The 20931-nt window shown below is 43.4% G+C and overlaps 1 protein-coding gene across 8 annotated transcripts in view; it reads left to right on the plus strand.

Moving 5' to 3' along the window:
- LOC134478814 (zinc finger protein 431-like) overlaps window positions 1-20931 on the plus strand; it is a 59871-nt gene that overhangs the window by 7951 nt on the left and 30989 nt on the right. For 2 of the 8 annotated variants that reach the window (XM_063276861.1, XM_063276862.1), the window contains exons 1-2: window positions 5712-5850; window positions 9654-10461. The exons of 2 other annotated variants lie outside the window; for them this stretch is intronic. In XM_063276861.1, coding sequence (XP_063132931.1) covers window positions 10396-10461 — 66 coding nt within the window. In that variant the 5' untranslated portion in view covers window positions 5712-5850; window positions 9654-10395. Of the gene's footprint in view, window positions 1-111; window positions 5851-6175; window positions 6246-9653; window positions 10462-20931 lie in introns of those variants that run through there. 4 more of the 8 variants (XM_039096285.2, XM_039096286.2, XM_039096281.2 and 1 more) reach the window with 3 other exon arrangements.

Here is a 20931-nt window from a genome sequence, read left to right on the forward strand (position 1 = left end):
AAGCTCAAAGCATCCTTGGATTTTATCTCTAAAACTCACATAGTTGAAGTAGATAATAGACATCTGTGAGGTGTTTTCTCACCGCTACCTACACCCATGGCACAGGTGTATATCCACAAACACAGTGTAAACATTTTTATATGGAGGGATTACAAAGGAAAGAACCCAGTTTTTGAGAATACATGAAAAGATTTGCCAGTTTAAATTATTGTTATAAAATATCAGTACATATTACCGAACATCAAAAGTATGAGGTTTCCTTTTTAAATCTTAGTTTATCATTCATCCATTCTTTGATTCAAATGTAAGACATAGGAAAACCTCAGTGTGTCTTCGAGGTACATACCTGTAAGTCCAGGACATGGGCACGGTGGCAGTCCAGTCTCTGCGCTTTAGACCATGGTTGTGTACATAGAGAGTTCTTGGACAGCCGTCCTATAGAATGACATCTGTATCTAGATGAAAGAGCAAACCTCCTTTTACTGAAAGTCCCTAAAACAATGTGCCTGGCTTCTGGACTTATTTGGCAGCATTGGGAGCCCACAGCAATGCCTGGGAGGTAAACCTCTGATGTAATTTATGCTTCCTGTAGGGAGAGAAAAGGAACATGTATGTATGAAGATTTGTTTGCTGAATGGGATTGTATTCTGATTCCTTGATGCCTGCAAAACTTACAGTTAGGAACTCTGAGTGGTGGTGACTCTCGGTGACATCAAGGCTGTCCTCAGGGGACGATGGACCTCAAACAGAAGTCACTCTCATAAGTCTGTGGAAGTCAAGCCTTTAGAAAGAACCATGGAGTATGGATGAAGTATTGGGGGTGGGGCTTTGGATGTAAAAGCAAGAGGAAGAAAAGGCCCTCCAGAGTGCAATACTTGGGGCGGACGTGAACACCAGCTGCCTTCCATTGTACTTTCTATATCCACTCAGCTGTGACGAGTCAGTCCTGTCTGATTCTTCACCTCTCTTTTTTCTTGGCACGTACACAGAGATGTCAGTGATAGCCCCCTGCATACTCAGCATGGCAGTCTCCAATTAGACCATAAAGTCTTTCAGTCCCACAAGGTCATACCTATAACCTGCCCTCCTGGTAGGAAGTAGATATTCTAAAGATTCATTCATGTCTCTCCCTTTGGTTATGCTGTAGTGTAAGAGTGGACCCCATGAGCTTTGAATTTCCCTTGGAGTCTCTGGAAAATGACTGATTCCTCTAGGTATGAACTTCTCCGCATATCTTCCCATTTACTGAATACTTTTCAGAGGCAAGAAGAGCTAGAATTCTGTTAAGGACTTAGGAATAGGAGAAAATTCCCTGTTCCAAATGAGTCACGCGGAGTAAATATGTTAATCTTTTTCATCTGTTATAAATAATTTCCTTTTTTCCTTTTCCTTCATTTTTATTGTTTTATTTTAAAGAGTATTTTCACTTAGTCTCTGGCTGGCCTGGAACTCCTACCTGTTGGATAATCTCAAAGAATTTTGCCCACCTTGTCTGAAAATACCAGCATTAGAGGTGAACATGTCAGAGCTTGATGAATCAGTTCTTTTAATTGGCTTAATGGGGATGAGTGGCTGAGTCTATATGGTTAGGGTAGCAAAGACAGAGACTGTGGTCCTAAGTCTAGCAATAGATGTCTACCATGAAATGCACCCCTCTTCCCTTCAGCTCCACTGTCTTTCTTTCTTTCTTTTTTTTTCTTTAAAGATTTATTCATTTCATGTATGTGAGTGCACTCTAGCTGTCTTCAGACATACCAGAAGGGCATCAGATCCCATTACAGATGGTAGTGAGCCACCATGTGGTTGCTGGGAATTGAACTCAGGACCTCTGGAAGAGCAGTCAGTGCTCTTAACCACTGAGCCATCTCTCCAGTCCCTCCACTGTCTTTCTAATTAGGAGCAATATTGTTTTGCTTTATCATGTCTGTTATAAGTCACCAAAGGACTAGGGCAGAGTTCTGTCCTTTTCTACAGATGGTGAAAGCCAGACTCAGAATGCTCTGTCATTACTGCATAGATATGTGGAACTGCTCATGTTGCTCATGCTGTGATTCTAATGACGCACTAAAGTGTAAGCCACCTCAGCCAGACCTGGTGGCACAGGCATGTAATCACCGTGCTTGAAAAGTGGAGACAGCCGTTTCAGGATTTCAAGGTCATCCAAGGTGAAAGGGATCAACGGGGTATGGTGCTAGTCCTAGAGAAACGAGGCAGAATGTGATTGGCTCAGGCCTATATCCAGAGACTTCCTTGCAGCTACAGAGGTTCAGGGTAATGACACCATTAAATGTTAGCTGAGGTACTTACACTCTAATTTTTGTATACTTGATAATGTTTCCTGTTTGAAAAACCCTGGTTACTTCAGGGCCAGGTTACTGCAAGTGGGAAATTTTTCCTCAGGCCGGTATGAGCTCCCTAATGGCACATCCAATGCAAAGTGTTTATCCCTGAAATCATGTACACACCAAACAGTACCTCAAAAGCAGGTGTTATGCATTTATTTGTGCATACTTTTTCACACATGGTTAACAAGAAATTGGAAAGGAAGGATTTCAGGGTGCATAAGGAAGAGATAAGGAAGGCAAAAAAGTAATACGATATATTGAGATCAAGATGTATAAAAATAAAATTTAAATAAAAATGTGCTCAGATAGCACAGCAGTTTGATAAGGCACTGTTAGAGGGGCAGGAGGCCAATTCCCAAAACTCCGTGGTTACTATCTCTGTAAAGGATCTGCTTCCCCCTGCTGGTCTAAGCATATACTGTGCACAGGCACATGGGGGCAAAATACCCATACATATAAAAAAAAATTCAAAAAGAATACCTTAAAACACTGGAATTCTCTGCAGTGAAGTCCTGTTCGTGGGAAAGAGAGCAGCCAGGGCTAGTTGAAATGTAATTCTTTTGTCCTGCATTGAGGCATCTATTGCCTTCCTCTGAACCAGCTTGCTCAGGAGGAAAAGCTACTTTACCTTGAGGTTAGAATAGCTCAGCACAGGTGTTCAGGTAAGAACAGTAACCATTGCAGTGTCATGTGACTGTTCCTTGCTGTATTCTGTATTTGTGTTCTGTGTCCTTTGTATATGGGAGGGTTGTGGCATTGAAACATCTTTTAAGTCTGTCTTTTTGATCAAAACATTAAGGACTAGTATGAGATAGTTTTGCTGTGTAAATCTCCATCTATCTCAGTGACTAAACTTGCAAGTTCCGGCTCCCATTTAAATTGTTCAAAACATTATCTGGAGCCCAAACTTAGAAGAGTCTTATGGATGACAGCATATGTGGAACTCAAACTCTGTCCTAGGCTGCCTCTTCTTTGGGCATCAGCCAGAGGTGAATGAGTGATCTCTCCCTGGGAAAGGATGTTAATTCTACACCAGCTGTGCATCCAGCCTTTTAGAACATTGTTTCTGAGACAAGCGTTCCCATGGCGAGTCACAGAGCCCTCATTCCACTATGTTATTTCCCACGTCAGTAACATTGCTGTCCTACTGATAACACCAGCTGAATCTTAAGTTAACATCTATACCATCACTGTGTTTTAAAAGTTCACATTTGAGTCATATAATCAACTGTTTATTGCATCCAGAGGGAAAGGATTTGCATGAGGGGCATAGCCTCTGCATTCAGACCAGAATAGGAGGAAGTTTATTGGGTACACTACTGGGGCGGTGGGCACAATCAGCTACTGGAGCAGCCATAAGGAAAAAGGACCTGATCATGGCAGGGTGGTGATTTAGTAATTTTACAGAATGTATTAATTCATGTTGGGTGAATGAAAACAGACTAGATCCGTGGGTGTAGGATTCGTGATGTCAGTGAAGCCCATGAGTATTCAAATTGCACTCAGGTTACTGTCCTGGGGAGATATGTGCAGTCAGCATTGACATAGTGAAGTCAGCTCAGAAATGTGAAACACAGGCCTTCATTGCCCGTAGTTGTTTGTGGCAAGTTCCAGGTCCCAGCAGCCAACGCTCCAGATAGAGACAAGGTCAAACGGTATTTGATAAATGCTTTTCCAGGAAAAGGGCCGCTCTTTTTCTAAGTCAGAATGGCTATGTGATTTTCAATTCTATTTATGTTTGTAAAAAGTCCTCCACTGGTTCCCTTTAATGCAGCACTGCTCTGAACTCTTACTTGTTTGCGTTCTGTGATGTGTCCCAGGCACAAGAATTTCTTTTCCTTGTTTACAAGTTCTGCTTAGGACAAGGTCTGCTGAAGCCCAGGCTGAGTCATGCTACGTAATAGAGAATTGCTTTGAACCTTTAGTCCTGTCTCTAAGGCCACATGATGGGAGGACAGTCCTGCATCTCTTCTAGGCTTGGCTCTGAAGGTGAAAGTTTTCCTGTATTGGCAGTACTTGACATTAGCAATGAGTAGTGACGTCATCAATTTCCCTTGGTCGATAATCACCCTGACTGGCCATTACTCTGGACCACAGACCAGGCAATGAAGAATCTGGAAAGTGTATTGCCAGGGCGTTAAGTTTGGAATCGATGTGTGGGGGTGGGAGCATCCTCATAGAAGCAAGGGTAGGGGGCGGGGGTATAGGAGAGGGGGAAAAGGAGATAACATTTGAAATGTAAATACATAAAATATCTAAGAAAATAAAATAAAGTAGAAACAAATGTAAAGAAAGAATATGGACAAAGACCTGAACTTACTGTGAACTGTTGTTGACAGTAATGCAGCTAGTTCAAATTACTCTAGTTACACGAGTTCAGTTCCCTAAAACCAAACAGATGGGCACTCTGAGGGATTGTTATTATTTGCAATATTCAAGATGGGAAATCTCTTCTTTAATCTGGAGGTATTGATTGACAAGAAAAAATTAGTCTAGGCCATAGCTTGTGGTGGGCGCTTCCATGTATAAAGGATATTGAAGTTGGTAGTCCTTTCTCTTCTTCCCCTACACTGGCTAGAAAGATCATTTTATTTTTCTGGCATTAGCATCTCCTTCTCTTTAATTCTGGCATATGGTAAAGACGAGCTGAGACACACAGCTACTGCTGTATTCTTCAAATTTCTTCCAATACAGTTTTTGTTTTACTAGTTGGACCACATTCTTCGAGCCATTCTTATATATCCACTCCATGCACACATAGACAGATCCACTGTATTAGGTCTGTTCATCTGGAAAACCTTTACTAACACAGATATGATGTTTCACCTTCCACTGAGGAAGATGTGCTTCTAACATTAGTGCTCCGTAGCTGTCGGCATCCATTCCCTGCTTTTCTCCCAGGGTTGTTTGCAGTCTCACATGTAGCAGTTGAATATTAGCTGCAATTTTCCCGACGTCAGCGTACAATCAGAGAAACAAATATCACGCTTTGTGTCCTAAAGTCTCTCTTTAATTGTTACTATCCTTGGAACCTATACATCAGTCTGCTCCAAGCTGAATACTGTACCTTGCAAGTTATCCCTCTTAATTGAGGAGGAGCAGCAACAGCAGCAAGAGCAGGAGGAAGAAACTCCTGCTGAGTGCTGGAAGGCAGAAAGATAGGTTATTGGAAGACACGCTAACGAGATACTGAAATAAAAATCTTGCAGCTCTCAGAAGGGTAAGCTCCTGGACTAGAATCCTGGGCCAGGAAACGCTATGCTGTGTGCCTTCATCGCACTCTAATCCTACGGGAGGGGTTCATGTCACTCAAGATTCACTGGCCAATCAGGGCCTCCAGGCAGGGCGTCCACTAGTGGAAGAGGAGTGTACTTCCTGGTGCCCTGTTTCCAGCAGCCGATTTATCTGAGTTGCTTAGCGGGCTTGAATGATTGGCCTGATGTGTTTTGATGTCGGCTGCCGGGTGTCTTATGGACGTGCTGGCAATCTACTAAGTCGGGACATGGTGAGTAGGTGACCGCTGCCCAAAACGAGAAGGAGCGGGCGGCTCAGCCGCCGGACTCGGTGTGGTGGGATGCAGGGGGCCAACCCTGGCTGTTCTTTTTGGTTTCTTTTGAGGCTGCGGAGGGGGAAGAATGTCCGCGGGGGCAAGACTTGGTCTTGCGAGATATTTAGGGTTGCTGTTTTACCTATTTTGAGTCTAAGGCGTTTTGCAGCTGTAGCTGACGTTCCTGAGTTCCTCAGAGGCCAGACTGTAAACTGCAATCTCTGGTGTGTAGCCCCTCACCTTAAAACAGCAGGGGGTTAAGTAGCTTTTCTTCTATCTCCAGGGAACTGGGCTGCTCTAACTTCCAGCCTGGTAGTTGAAGTCACAGGGAGAAAAGTGACACACTTTGAAAGGTGACTTTAATGTTTATTTCCAAGTTTTTCTCAAACGTTGTCTACTAAAAGGGAATCGGGTAATTGAGTAAAGGATTGATTGCTAGATCCTTTCCCTCAAGTCCAGATGCACTCACTTGATAGGCTTGGGGGAAGTTTGGAGCAGTAAACTTCTATGAGCCAGGAGAAGAGAGACACCCTCAGAGAAGAAAGACTTTTATACAGGCAAATATGGATAAACTCACCTAAGTTCTATACAAAATCATGTTTTGGGGAGGTTGGCTTGATCAATGCATATTGAATTTCCAACTGGAGGGTACCCCTTTGCAGCTGTGTCCAATCCACTTGCACAATTATTTCAGCTCAGTGGGTTGAGGAGAATGCCGTAAGTTCCAGCTGTGTGTTATGTTACATATCTAGCACCTAACATTGCACATAGGGTCCAGGTCAAAGCCATTCTCTCTGCCAGGGAATGGCCTTTACTTATTCAAAATTGGTACGGATACGTGGGGATTTTCTTATTAATAATGTTTTTCTTTTGAAAGAGTCAACGATTGATTTCACATTTTATATTTCATTTCTTATTAATTCGTTCATTTTTATTGGTTATTTGATTTATTTACATTTCAAATGTTATTCCTCTTCCTGGTTTCCCCTCTGCAAACCCCCTATGATATCCCTCTTCCTCGCCCCCACCAACTCCTGCCTCACCTCCCTAGCATTCCCCTAAGTTGGGGCAGAGTCTCCACAGGACCAAGGGCCTTCCCTGCTCCCATCGATGTCAGATAAGGCCATCCTCTGGTATGTGAACAGCTGGGGCCATGGATCCCTCCAGGTGTTCTCTTTGGTTGGTGGTTTATCCCTGGTAGCTCTAGGGGAATCTGGGTGGTGATAATGTTGTTCTTGCTATGGGGTTGCAAACCCCTTCAGCTTCTTCAGTCTTTCCCCTAAGTCCTCTCTGCTGTCCTAGTGCTCACTCAGTCCGATGGTTGGCTGTGAGCATCCACATCTGTATTGGTCAGGCTCTGGCCGAGCCCCTCAGGGAGCAGCCATAGCAGGCTCCTGTCAGCTCATGCTTCTTGGCATCAGCAATAGTGTCTGGGTTTGGTGTCTGCAGATAACATGGATCAGCATGGGGGGGGGGCAGTCTCTAGATGGCCTTTCCTTCAGTCTCTGCTCCATTCTCTGTCCCTGCATTTCCCTTAGACAGGAACAATTGTGTGTTAATATTTTTGAGATGTGTGTGTGGCCCCATCCCGCAACTGGGTCTGCATATGGTCTCTACAGGTCTTTATTTCTTCCTTGACCAGGTTATCATTGAGTAGAGCATTGTTCAATTTCCACGTATACGTGGGCGTTCTTCCCTTATTGTTATTGAAGAGCAGCTTTAGGCTGTGGTGGTCCGATAGCACGCATGGGATTATTTCTATCTTTCTGTACCTGTTGAGGCCCATTTTTGACCAATTATATGGTCAATTTTGGAGAAAGTACCATGAGGAGCTGAGAAGAAGGTATATCCTTTTGCTTTAGGATAGAATGTTCTATAAATATCTGTTAAGTCCAATTGGCTCATGACTTCTCTTAGTCTGTCTACGTCTCTATTTAATTTCTCTTTCCATGATCTGTCCATTGATGAGAGTGGGGTGTTGACATTTCTTACTATTATTGTGTGAGGTGCAATGTGTATTTTGAGCTTTAGTAAGGTTTCTTTTACGTATGTGGGTGCCCTTGTATTTGGGGCATAGATATTTAGGATTGAGAGTTCATCTTGGTGGATTTTTCCTTTGATGAATATGAAGTGTCCTTCCTTATCTTTTTTGATGACTTTTAGTTGAAAATTGATTTTATTTGATATTAGAACGGCTACTCCAGCTTGCTTCTTCCAACCATTTGCTTGGAAAGTTGTTTTCTAGCCTTTCACTCTGAGGTAGTGTCTGTCTTTGTCTCTGAGGTGTATTTCCTGTAGGCAGCAGAATGCAGGGTCCTCATTGCGTATCCAGTTTGTTAATCTATGTCTTTTTATTGGGGAGTTGAGGCCATTGATGTTGAGAGATAATAAGGAATAGTGATTATTGCTTCCTGTCATATTCATATTTGGATGTGAGGTTATGTTTGTGTGCTTTTCTTCTCTTTGTTTTGTTGCCAGGATGATTAGTTTCTTGCTTCTTCTAGGGTATAGCTTGCCTCCTTATGTTGGGCTTTACCCTTTATTATCCTTTGTAGTGCTGGATTTGTAGAAAGATATTGTGTAAATTTGGTTTTGTCATGGAATATCTTGGTTTCTCCATCTATGTTAATTGAGAGTTTTGCAGGATACAGTAACCTGGGCTGGCATTTGTGTTCTCTTAGGGTCTGTATGACATCTGTCCAGGATCTTCTGGCCTTCATAGTTTCTGGCGAAAAGTCTGGTGTGATTCTGATAGGTCTGCCTTTATATGTTACTTGACCTTTTTCCCTTACTGCTTTTAATATTCTTTCTTTATTTTGTGCATTTGGTGTTTTGACAATTATGTGACGGGAGGTGTTTCTTTTCTGGTCCAATCTATTTGGAGTTCTGTAGGCTTCTTGTATGCTATGGATATCTCTTTTTTTAGGTTAGGGAAGTTTTCTTCTATGATTTTGTTGAAGATATTTACTGGTCCTTTGAGCTGGGATTCTTCACTCTCTTCTATACCTATTATCCTTAGGTTTGATCTTCTCATTGAGTCCTGGATTTCCTGTATGTTTTGGACCAGTAGCTTTTTCTGCTTTACATTATCTTTGACAGTTGAGTCAATGATTTCTATGGAATCTTCTGCTCCCGAGATTCTCTCTTCCATCTCTTGTATTCTGTTGGTGAAGCTTGTATCTACAGCTCCTTGTCTTTTCTTTTGATTTTCTATGTCCAGGGTTGTTTCCATGTGTTCTTTTCTTGATTGCTTCTATTTCCATTTTTAATTCCTTCAACTGTTTGATTGTGTTTTCCTGGAATTCTTTCAGGGATTTTTGCGATTCCTCTCTGTAGGCTTCTCCTTGTTCTCTAAGGGAGTTCTTTATGTCTTTCTTGGAGTCCTCCAGCATCATGATCAAATATGATTTTGAAACTAGATCTTGCTTTTCTGGTGTGTTTGGATATTCCGTGTTTGCTTTGGTGGGAGAATTGGGCTCCGATGATGCCATGTAGTCTTGGTTTCTGTTGCTTGGGTTCCTGCGCTTGCCTCTCGCCATCACATTATCTCTAGTGTTACTTTGTTCTGCTATTTCTGACCGTGCCTAGACTGTCCTATAAGCCTGTGTGTCAGGAGTGCTGTAGACCTGTTTTCCTGTTTTCTTTCAGCCAGTTATGGGGACAGAGTGTTCTGCTTTCGGGCGTGTAGTTTTTCCTCTCTACAGGTCTTCAGCTGTTCCTGTGGGCCTGTGTCTTGAGTTCACCAGGCAGGTTTCTTGCAGGGGAAAAGTTGGTCCTACCTGCGGTTCCAAGGCTCAAGTTTGCTCGTGGGGTACTGCCTAAGTCCTCTCCGCTGTGGCAGCAACCGGGAAGATCTGCGCCGCTCTTTCCGGGAGCCTCCGTGCACCAGGGTTCCAGATGACGTTTGGTGTTTTCCTCTGGCGTCTGGATGTGCACAGAGTGCAGTCTCTTCTGGTTTCCCAGGCATGTCTGCCTCTCTGAAGGTTTAGCTCTCTCTCCCACGGGATTTGGGTGCAGAGAACTGTTTATCTGGTGTGTTTCCTTCAGGTTCCGGCGGTGTCTCAGGGGCAGGGGTCCTGCGGCTCCTGGGCCCTCCCCTACGGGAACCCAGAGGCCTTATACAGTTCCCTCTTGGGCCATGGATGTGGGCAGGGGTGGGCAGTGTTGGTGGTCTCCTCCGCTCTGCAGCCTCAGGAGTGCCCACCTGATCATGCGGTGAGGTCTCTCTCCCACGGGGTTTGGGAGCAGAGAGCTGCTGCAGGCCGGGATCCGCGGGTGTGGGACTTCCGGTAAACACAGGAAGTGCCCGGTCCTAGAAGAATTTTGCCTCTGTGTGTCCTGAGTTCACCAGGCAGGTTTTTTTGCAGGGGAAAAGTTGGTCCTACCTGCGGTTCCAAGGCTCAAGTTTGCTCGTGGGGTACTGCCTAAGTCCTCTCCGCGGCGGCAGCAACCGGGAAGATCTGCGCCGTTCTTTCCGGGAGCCTCCGTGCACCAGGGTTCCAGATGGCCTTTGGTGTTTTCCTCTGGCGTCTGGATGTGCACAGAGTGCAGTCTCTTCTGGTTTCCCAGGTGTGTCCGCCTCTCTGAAGGTTTAGCTCTCCCTCCCACGGGATTTGGGTGCAGAGAACTGTTTATCCAGTCTGTTTCCTTCAGGTTCCGCTGGTGTCGTGTTTTCTATTTCTTTATTGTCCTATTCATTACTCTGTGTTGTATAGGGTGGCACATACCCTGGGATCAGCTTCCCCATCATTAATTGTTGTAATGTTTTTATATATACATTTTTTAAAAGAATTATTTATTTTATGTCTATGCGTACACAGTAGCTGTCTTCAGATAAACCAGTAGAGGGCATCAGATCCCAACACAGATGGTAGTGAGCCACCCTGTGGTTGCTGGGAATTGAATTCAGTCTACCTGGTAAACCAGTCAGTGCTCTTAACCACCGAACCATCTTACCAGTGCCAATTGTTCGATTTTTTAATTATTAGTTTTTTTTTAATCTGAGTCGCTGTCTCCATCCTGTCTGAGATTCAACCTGTGAGCTCTTTGGTCTTCGTGTTGCCATGTGCCTCCATTGCTGTCACGGACTGTTGCAGTTTGTTGAAGTTTCCTCTCCAACCCGATCGGCCAGTACAAAGAAAACACAACTCAATTAATATGAAAACAATCTAGCGTCTAGATTGGGCAGATCCAACCTACACTGTCCTATTCCTAGCTCCCAAATCCCTCATCCCTTGCACCTTTTATTTGCCAGGTCTCCAGCTTCTCCCAAGACAACTCTCTCCTGGCTTCTCTCCTTTCCCTCTCCCGACTCCTCCCCCTCATGACTCCTCCCCCTCTTGACTCCTCCCCTCTCCTGACTCCTCCCCTCTCGCTCCCGACTCCTCCCTCTGCCCAAATCTTGAGCTCTTGCCTTTATTTTACAAATTCAGAGAGAACTCCAAGGCAAACCACAACATTTTCCCCTTTTTGTCCAGTTAAAAAACCTTTTCCCTATACATATGTGAACTAAGTATTATTACCATTCTGCAATTTATAAAACCAACAATACAGTCATCACCCAGTCCATCAATTTTGTTCATTAACCATGTCATCTATACTAAAAACTATACCTGACTATATCCTGGTTCTAGATCCCATGCCACCTGAAAACCACCCTAACAGATTTATCATCTTTCTCAATACTAAACCGCTTGGGTTGTCTATGAGACTACCAGTCTCCAACCACATCAGAAATCCAAGAATGATTAATATTACCTGAAAATATGGGAAGCACAAAACATGGCTTCCAAGCTTAGCCAATTTATAGAGACTGCTGATCACCTGGACAGTCCTCCTATTCCTTAATATGTCAGAGCATCAGTCTTCAGCCTTCTGGCCCAGGATCATCTGACAGACCTTTGTAATGCAGATTTTGAAGGGCTGATCACCCTGCCTTGGCAGAGATTATCAGTCGCCTATTCTGCATAATTTGTCCTTTTCTGGACAGTGTTTTGTCTATAGATGAATTGAAGCAATTTGCCCAGTGGCTGTGTCACCACGATTTGAGCAACTCCATTGATGCTCAATTTCTTCTTCGAGTCTAAGGGGTCCTGTCAGGGGCAGACAGGTCTCTAGTCAAATGATCTAGACGAAAAAATGTCCATAAACGGGTTATTCTGTGGACTTCTGACGCCCTTGAAGATTTCCTGTCTACATAGGCGTTTCTGAACTGTTAAGCATAGACTACCGTTGGCCCTCTCTAATCAAAGTATTTCCAAAAACCCATCTAAACTGACTCAGAACCATGACTTTGCTATCTGGTCTTTAGCTGGTACTAGTCAATCAACTAAAAACAATGTATAATAGCAGTTATAGGACTGGGTCTAAGATTTGTATTCTTAGATGCATAGTGGAGGCACAATGCTTATGTTAAAGTAGCAATATTAATCTCAATTATAAATCAATAAGAAAGTATACCAATGAAAACCTCGCATTTGTGTAAAATGCATTCTATACCAATGAAAAGATTGCAGCTTCAACTTTGTATCAATTACAAACATTTCTATCAATGTAAGATATAGCTGTAAAATTTTGTTTTAGAGTAAGTTTGCTAATCTATCCCTGTTTGTCTATTTCTCTAACTTCTATGAATTACTATATCACCCCCCCCTTTTTTTAAAAGTAAGGATAGAAAAGAGGAAAGGAAAGGTAGCAACCCCTGAGTTTAAATTCTCTAGTTCCCCCTGCCCAAAGCTACATTTGTATAGTATCCCTTAAAAGAAAACATATCCACAACTCTTAGAATAACCAGAACCATCCACCCCAACAGAAGGAACTGGGACGATGATCTTCCTCGTCTGTTTCCAGCTGAATTGGGGTGAAGAATTCCCTTCTGGGGCCCAAGGGGAATTAGGAAGAGTTGGCTTTGTCGAAGTAGAGCTAGCTGGGATTTGCCTGCCAGTCACTCTGCTGAGAAAGTTCATCGCTTAGCTGACATCTTGACTATGACAGTCTGAAGGGCTGGATAAGTAAGCTGGCCATTCTGGGAAAGTTCTGAAAGCAAGCCTTTAAATGAAGCAGCTTCAGTGTCATTGAGGGGAATCAAGCACGAAGGTCCCGGAATCTCAGCATCCCAGAGTGTGGGTCATTTCAGGGCTGTCTTTCTCTTCTTTCATCCTGCAGCACACAAAACTGTACAAGCATCATATAGTTCTGTAAGCGCATCCACATGGAGTAAGCAGGGTGCACAGCTTAGAAAATAAAGATCAACAAAGAAAGGTGACTGCCTTTCTCCAGGTTAGTTTGATCATATAATCAAACCGTAACATAATTTTGTCATACATGCCATTTTACAGGATGCATGTAATAACAAGTTATGAGAAATTCGTACTCAAAATGTTACTGGCTGTTTATAGACACTTTAGCCAGTTCATACACGGAGACCTAGACATCCTCATATATACATCACCTATTTGTTGATTGTCTTAGTCTCCCTTTTCTTCTGTGTTGCCAAGGACTTCAGGAGGTCTCCCCTTGTCATGTCTGATCTTTATCAGCTAGGAAGGAACCCACAGCTTTTCTTCTCCTGTAGAAACATAGGCATAACCCCTTCCCCAGCGTAACACATTTCCCATTTTCCATTCTGACGTCAGAATATCCTTAATATAAGCAGGCTGGTTTAGTTCAGTAGTCTTTTCCACAATCCAGTGTCTTTCAGCAGCTGTGCTGTTTTGTTTATCAGCATTAAAAAATTTAAGGTTAATAAAGCACTATGTAGCCTATCTCTGGGAGTTTTTGTTGCCCCTTTTTGCCTGTTAAGCATCTCCTTTAGACTTCGATTAGATCTCTCCACAATCGCTTGTCCTATAGGATTGTGTAGTATACTTGTAACATGTTTTATATTATAATATTCAAAGAAGTGCTTAATCTAGTTTGATTTATATGATGGACCATTGTCCGTTTTAATTTGTATGGGTATTCCCATTATAGCCATAACTTCTAACAAATGTGTAATTACAGAATCGGCCTTTTCTGACGCTAAGGCAGTTGCCCATTGAAATCCTGAATATGTATCTATAGTATGGTGTATTTATTTCAGCTTACCAAACTCTGTAAAATGGAGAACATCCATTTGCCAAATTTCATTTCTTTGGGTGCCCTTAGGGTTAGTTCCTGTAGGCAATGGAGTTTGACTATATAACGAGCAAGTAGGACATTGCCTCACAATCTCCTTGGCTTGTTGCCAAGTGATAGAGAATTCTTTCTTTAAGCCTTTGCTATTAACATGGTGTTTTTTATGGAATTCTGAAGCCTCTAGTGCACTTCCTATCAGTAGCTGGTCAATTTCATTATTACCTTGTGCCAGAGGGCCTGGCAGACCTGTATGGGATCTTATGTGTGTTATATATAGTGGGTAACTCCTATTTCTGATCTTTTGTTGTAGCTGAATAAATAGTGATGTCAATTCAGAATAGTCCTGAATAAGTTCAGCAGTCTCTATGTGTAAAACAACCCTTTCTGCATATTGAGAGTCAGTTACTATATTAAGAGGCTCTTGAAAATCTGACAACACCATGAGTATTGCATACAATTCAGATTTTTGAACTGATTTATAGGGACTCTCAGTCACCTTGCTTACATTTTCTGATTTATATCCTGCCTTTCCTGACTTACTGGCATCAGTGTAAAATGTAGGGGCTCCAGATATTGGAGTTCCCTTTATTATACGAGGGAGGATCCAGTTAGTTCGTTTTATGAACTGAAGTCGCTTGCTTTTAGGGTATCTGTTGTTAATCTCTCCTAAGAAGTTACTGCATGCTCTTTGCCAATGTTCATTTTGTACCCACAAAGAGGCAATTTCTGCATTAGTAAAAGGTACCACAATTTCAGCCGGATCCATTCCAGCTAATTGTCGAAGTCTCAATTTTCCTTTAAGTATCAATTCAGAGACCTTCTCAATGTAGGTTTTCAGTTTCTTACTCTGTTTATGTGCTAAAAATATCCATTCTAAGATATAATCTTCCCTCTGCATGAGGATTCCTGTAGGGGAATGAGTAGAGGGTAAGATGACTAATATGCAGGCCATCTTTGGATCAATACGATCTAGATGTGTGTCCTGCAATTTCCTTTCTACCAAAGCTAGCTCTTTCTCAGCCTCAGCTGATAGTTTCCTTGGGCTGTTTAAATCTTTATCGCCTTGTAACGTTTGAAATAAATTGCTCAACTCTTGAGTGGTCAAGCCAATCACAGGCCTCAACCAGTTAATATCTCCCAGTAGTTTCTGAAAATCATTAAGTGTCCTTAATTGATTTCTTTTGATTTGCACCTTTTGTGGCCTAATCCTTTGTAGACTCACTTTATACCCTAGATAATTAATAGAATCCCCTCTTTGTATTTTCTCAGGGGCGATTCGTAATCCCCAGCAAGGTAAGGTTTTTTTCCCTTCATCAAACATTCTTTCCAGGATATTTATATCTGAATCAGACAATAAAATGTCATCCATGTAATGATAAATAATAGATTGGGGAAATTGTTTGCGAATCATCTCCAATGGCTGCTGTACAAAATATTGACACGAGGTAGGGCTATTCAACATTCCTTGTGGCAGGACTTTCCATTGATATCTTTTTATGGGGCGACCTCTATTGAGGGTAGGCACTGAAAAGGCAAACCTTTCCTTATCGCCTTCATGTAGAGGAATAGTGAAAAAACAATCTTTTAAGTCAATCACTGTAATAGGCCACCCCTTAGGCAACAAAGAAGGCAGTGGGATCCCAGGCTGCAGGGAACCCATCGGCCGAATAATCTTATTAATTGCTCTGAGCTCTGTCAACACCCTCCATTTGGCAGACCTTTTTTTAATGACACATACTGGAGAATTCTAAGGGCTGGTGGACTCCTCTATGTGCTGAGCCTCCAGCTGCTCCTGGACTCATCAATCATCTAAAATTGATTACCTTACTGTTCATTCGTAATATTAAATATTGTCAAAGAAGGGAAGTTATCAACTTCCTTTTATTCTGTCCCTTTCTGGACTGTGATGTTACCACTTTCAAAGTTCCTGGAGTAGACATTGAAATTAAGCTGTGATGAAAAGAGTACAGAATCTTTGATGTAAAGGATTTTCCAATGCCTGGGAAATAGTGAATCACACTGAGTAGAGTTTATCTCAGGGAGAGACTGCCTCCCTCAGGTACGTAGCAGGGTAACCAAGCATCTTAGAGATTAGGATTCTAGGATACACATGGTTTTTCACCCGGATTGTCAGAAAATATGGCTTCAGAAGGTAACACAGGAGACAGCCATGATTAACCAACAGCCACTAGGCCCAACGCCAGATCAAAGAGCAGCCCTTTAACAAGCAGCTTCATGGACCATTGCAGGGTCACAACCACCACTAAGGCCTGGTGTGCCATAAAGGACCGCTTTTCTTCTTGAGATAAGCATAGATCCGCCAGGTGGGCAGGACATCAGGTGACACCATTTGAAAAGGAAAAACACTGTTGTGGTGTGGACTGGCCTGATTGAGCAAGGCTTTCCATGAGGACTTCATGGATAGAGAATTACATAGCTCCTTCTCAAACTCAGCCACATCTTAGAGCCTGTAAGGGCCTGGAGCCTAGGACCTGGGGCCTTTCCTTAAGGCCTTGAGGTATGTATTAAAAAAGCAGAGCTTCTTCTCTAAAATCAGGCATATGCTTTTGAGATCTGTTAATGGTCTGGGGCCAGGTCCTTTGGAGACGGGTTGTCTCTGATGCTGAGATTCCAAAAATTGCTACCACATGGGGCTGAAGACATGAGTTCCAAAGTAGTGGAGGCATGGTCTTTAATGTTAATGAGATGGCCCTGTAGTCAGTGAGCAACATTGTGAAAGACCCCCAAAGAGGACCTTTCCATCAGGAGGAGTCCCAAGCGCCCAATGACCGAGCCGAGTCCACTCGGATGCAATCAGCAAGAGGGTTTATTGGAAAACACAGGTACCTGCGGGCACACAGTCTCTTCGGAGGACTTGCGCGCCCAGCAGCTCCAGCATGGGGCTTTTATAGGGATTGGGGAAGCAGAAGCGGGCGTACAGAAGCAGATGCATAGTTACAGGGATTGGTGGATTCAAACGAGGCACATAGACATGTTCACATATGATTGGCTATTTCACATGATGAGGTAATAAGGCATAGCTACACACATTGGCAGGTTTGGGGCGTCCTGGATGTTGGGGGCTGGGGGCTTATCTCTTCCTGCCAGGTGGCCTGTGAGTCAGATCCGGTACTCCTGGTCTGTTCTGCATTCCTTTCCTTATCTTTATGGCTTGCCAGTCCTGCCTAGACAGTGTTTTCTGTGCTCCTTTATCTTTATGGCCTGCTAGTCCTGGCTGTAGGGCTTAGCCCTTTTGGGGTTTATTCTTTTAATTTTGTATCTGTGGCCTTTTGGGGTTTATTCTTTTAATTTTGTATCTCCAAACCTAGAATTCGTATAATTCTCCTTTCATTCCCTTCTCCTTCTACTAAATAATTCTAATCTTAGAATTTTGATATCAAGTCTTGTATTTGGCCTCCCCAGTTGTCCTAACTGACTGGTACTGTTGTCTCAGTCACACAGGGTCCAAAAACTAAAACCAAGAAAATTATTAATAATGGCCCAGCTGTAGCAGAGAGTAGGGTAGTCATCCAGGGAGACTGAGTGAACCAAGACTCAAACCAACCTTGTTAAGCGTCTCTATCTTTTTGTAGGAGTCAAGCCTATTAACTAGTTTCTTTAACATACATGGACCTATAATCAGGAGCAGAAGCAAAACTAAGAAGGGTCCCATAGGGGAAGATATCAGAGTAGTTATCCAAGGAGATCTACTAACCCAGCTCTCGAACCATTCCTGATGTGCTTCTCTGTCTTTCTGTCTTTTATCTAACCTTTCTCTAAATTTATTCATGGAGTCTTTAATCACTCCTGAATGGCAGTTCTGAATTCTCTATAAGCCTTGCATTGCAACAGCAGATGTCCTTGTGCTGCCCTTGCAGCACCTAGATAGCCTTAGCCCTAAGTAATTCTCAACTCCTTCTTTTTGTGTCTTACTAAGTCTTTAGCATCAGGATTCCAATCTGGACACTATCTGAATCTATACACCAAGGTCATGACTGTCTTTCAGAACTTCTAAACTCATACAGGTTGTGATCCCTGAGGCACAGTCCCAAGAAGTGTTAGGAGTACTAACATATGCAATGTTACATCATTTGCAATAGAAATCAAGCCTATTTCCACACCTATCCCGATGGAACGAGGGCAAACATGAAATTCTTGTTTCTAAAGCACACTCCTCAAGTGAGCATTATAGCAACCTCCCAGTCAGTTTCTGATGTATCCACTTATCTGATGTGTAAGTCTAGGGAGCTTTTTGAAGATCTGAGTGTCCCTCTAGGTCTCAGCTCTCAGCCCCAACAGCTAGTATGTGGCTGGTGAGGGCTGAGAATTGACGGCTGTCAGGGTGGTCAGTAGCACCAGGTACAGTCCTTTCCAGCGATGCTCGAGTGTCTGGGCTCAGTGTAGCTGCTTCCGACCTGGAACTGATGAGATGTCTCAGGGGTCTCCGGGGCATAGGCTGCTGTCAGCTGTGAGCAGATTTCTTTCTGTATCACCTGTAGGTCTTTTAGCCTGGCACACAAATCATTATTACTATGGCACTATGACATGTTGGTTCAGTAACATCATCTAATACAGTCAGGGGGGCTGAGGGCCCATAAAAGATCTCAAAGGGGGTAAGGCTGAATCTGGAAGGGGTATTTCTTGCTCTGAAGAGAGCAAGAAGGAAGGAGTGCCACCCAGTCTGTGCCAGTCTCCATGGTCAATTTGGTCAGGGTCTCTTTTAGAGTTCTATTTATTTACTCTACCTGTTCTGAACTTTGAGGTCTGTAAATACAATGTAATTTCCAATCGACCTCTAAATACTTGGCCACACCCTGGCTTACCTTGGCAACGAAAGTAGGGCCGTTGTCTGACCAGATTACCTTGGGCATTCCAGACCTGGGGAAGATTTCTTCCAGTATCTTCTTGATGATTGCAGAGGCTGTCTCTCGTTTGGTGAGGAAAGCTTCTATCTATTCCTGAAAAAGTATCTACAAGCACTAGGAGATACTTGTGATTATATTTTTCTGGTTTTATCTCAATGAAGTTCACTTCGACTTTTCACTAAACTCTCTAGGTCTCTTTGCCCTGTTTGCTTGCTAAGCATTCACTTATTGTCATACCTTATACTTTCTACTGCCTCTCTGGCTAAAATCTTAAAGTCTATTACATACACTTAACTACTTGGACAAACTTTTTATCTCCTAAATGAGTCCATTTCTGTATTTGGTAAAGTGAGTCTTTTTTTGTTCTCTGGGGAGTATAGCTTTCCCCTCAAGTGCGTCATTGTCTTTTTTTTTTTTTTCGTTTAAGCAATTTGGGCCTTTTCTTCTGTTTTACATTCTAAGTGAGGCCATCCCTTAGTCCGATCCTAGTTCTCAGTGGCTGTCTCTTGCAGGCCTTCAACCAGGATAGGCTCCTGCATAGCCATTTCCCAAGCCACTTTATCTGCTTTGTTACTGCCCAATGCCACTGAATCTCTTCCCTCCTGATATCCTGAGCAATGAATAGTACTCACAGTTGTTGGCTTCACCAGGGTATCCAAGAGATGGCAAAGGCATCTGCGGCACTGATGTACTGGGGGGTTGAGGTTCAGCCATCCCAGATGACATTGTGTTGTCCACCATGGCAGCACCCACTTGTCTCTGACCTTCATTCATGAAGAGAACTGTTCCCGTCTGTGGACAAGGTAGCCTCGGCTTTCAGCAGGGGTCAATCAGCCAGTCGCAGAGGTCTTTCCTCCACCCATGGGCTTCTGCCAGTGCTTGACACTCGTGTTGCAGTGACTCCAGATCCGGATTGGGCAGCAAGGTGACCAGATTGTCCCCAACCGGTAGAGAATCTAGTCCATGGCAGCTGACCAGTGGTCCCATCTTTTGGGACACTATTCAAAGGCAAGACATCAGCCACTCTATCACAGTTTAAGTCCTGGATTGGGTGATAATTGTTAGTGCCCAGCTGGCAGGAGTGATATGTTCCAAGTAGAACAGCGCTAAGCCATTCATCTCCCAGCATCAGGTACTTACTGGTGCACTGAGACAGGTCTTAAGCTCCGCATACAGTCTGTAGATATGCATACACATGGCCTCACCCAGCCATTTCAGCCCACGCAAGCCATTTTGGGGAGCAATTTTCTCATGAGCAAGGGATGGGGGCAGTCAGGGATGACTATGAACTAGTGGGTTACCCGGCCCACACCAAGGTCCACTGTTCTTCGGGCAGTCCATAAGTATTGTTTGTTGCCAGTAGGCCCCTGTACCCAAGGTCTTTGGATACTGGCCCACTGGAGCATAGGAGCACAGAGCATTGGGTCCCTGTATCCATAAAACAACTGGGTAGGCTTCCCTCCTATCTCTGCACATAGCCAGCACTCCAGGACCGAAAGGCTCTCCAGTGTCCCCTCTTGTTCTTTCTGGGGCAGTCCCTGACCCAGTGTCTTTTGTTTTCTTTGCATTAGGCACACTGATCTTTAGCCAGGAATTCTCTTCTGTTGCCAGGTACTGTCTTCCTAGGTTCCCTAACTACTGTGGCCAGTATATGTTCCTCTCTTGTCTTTTATCTCTCTTTAGCTCTCTAGCTTCCTCTTCTTTTTGTCTCTTTTCTTCCCTAGCTTTCTGCTCTTTTTACCTTCTTTTCTCTTTCTCTTTGTTTAACGTTACTTTCTCTGTAACTTATACTAACTCTCAGCAACTTAGCTTAACCCTTCAAATTTCTGTATCTTTCTCTTCATACCCTTTCCTTATCTTAGCCAGATTGGTGGGGCATTTTCCAGCCCCTAGGAGACCCACCCTTGGAGCCTGGAGGCAGACCTGGAGCACTCCCTACCTTCAGGCGTATTGAAGTCAACAGTCAGGAGCCTTCCATCCATGTCTGGAACATTCTTTCTGGCCTCTAGCAGGATTCTGTCTTTCCTTGGTGGTAAAGAAGTTCTGTAACAGTTACTAA

This window comes from Rattus norvegicus, chromosome 17 (genome assembly GCF_036323735.1).
Source record: "Rattus norvegicus strain BN/NHsdMcwi chromosome 17, GRCr8, whole genome shotgun sequence".
Classification (NCBI taxonomy): Eukaryota; Metazoa; Chordata; class Mammalia; order Rodentia; family Muridae; genus Rattus; species Rattus norvegicus.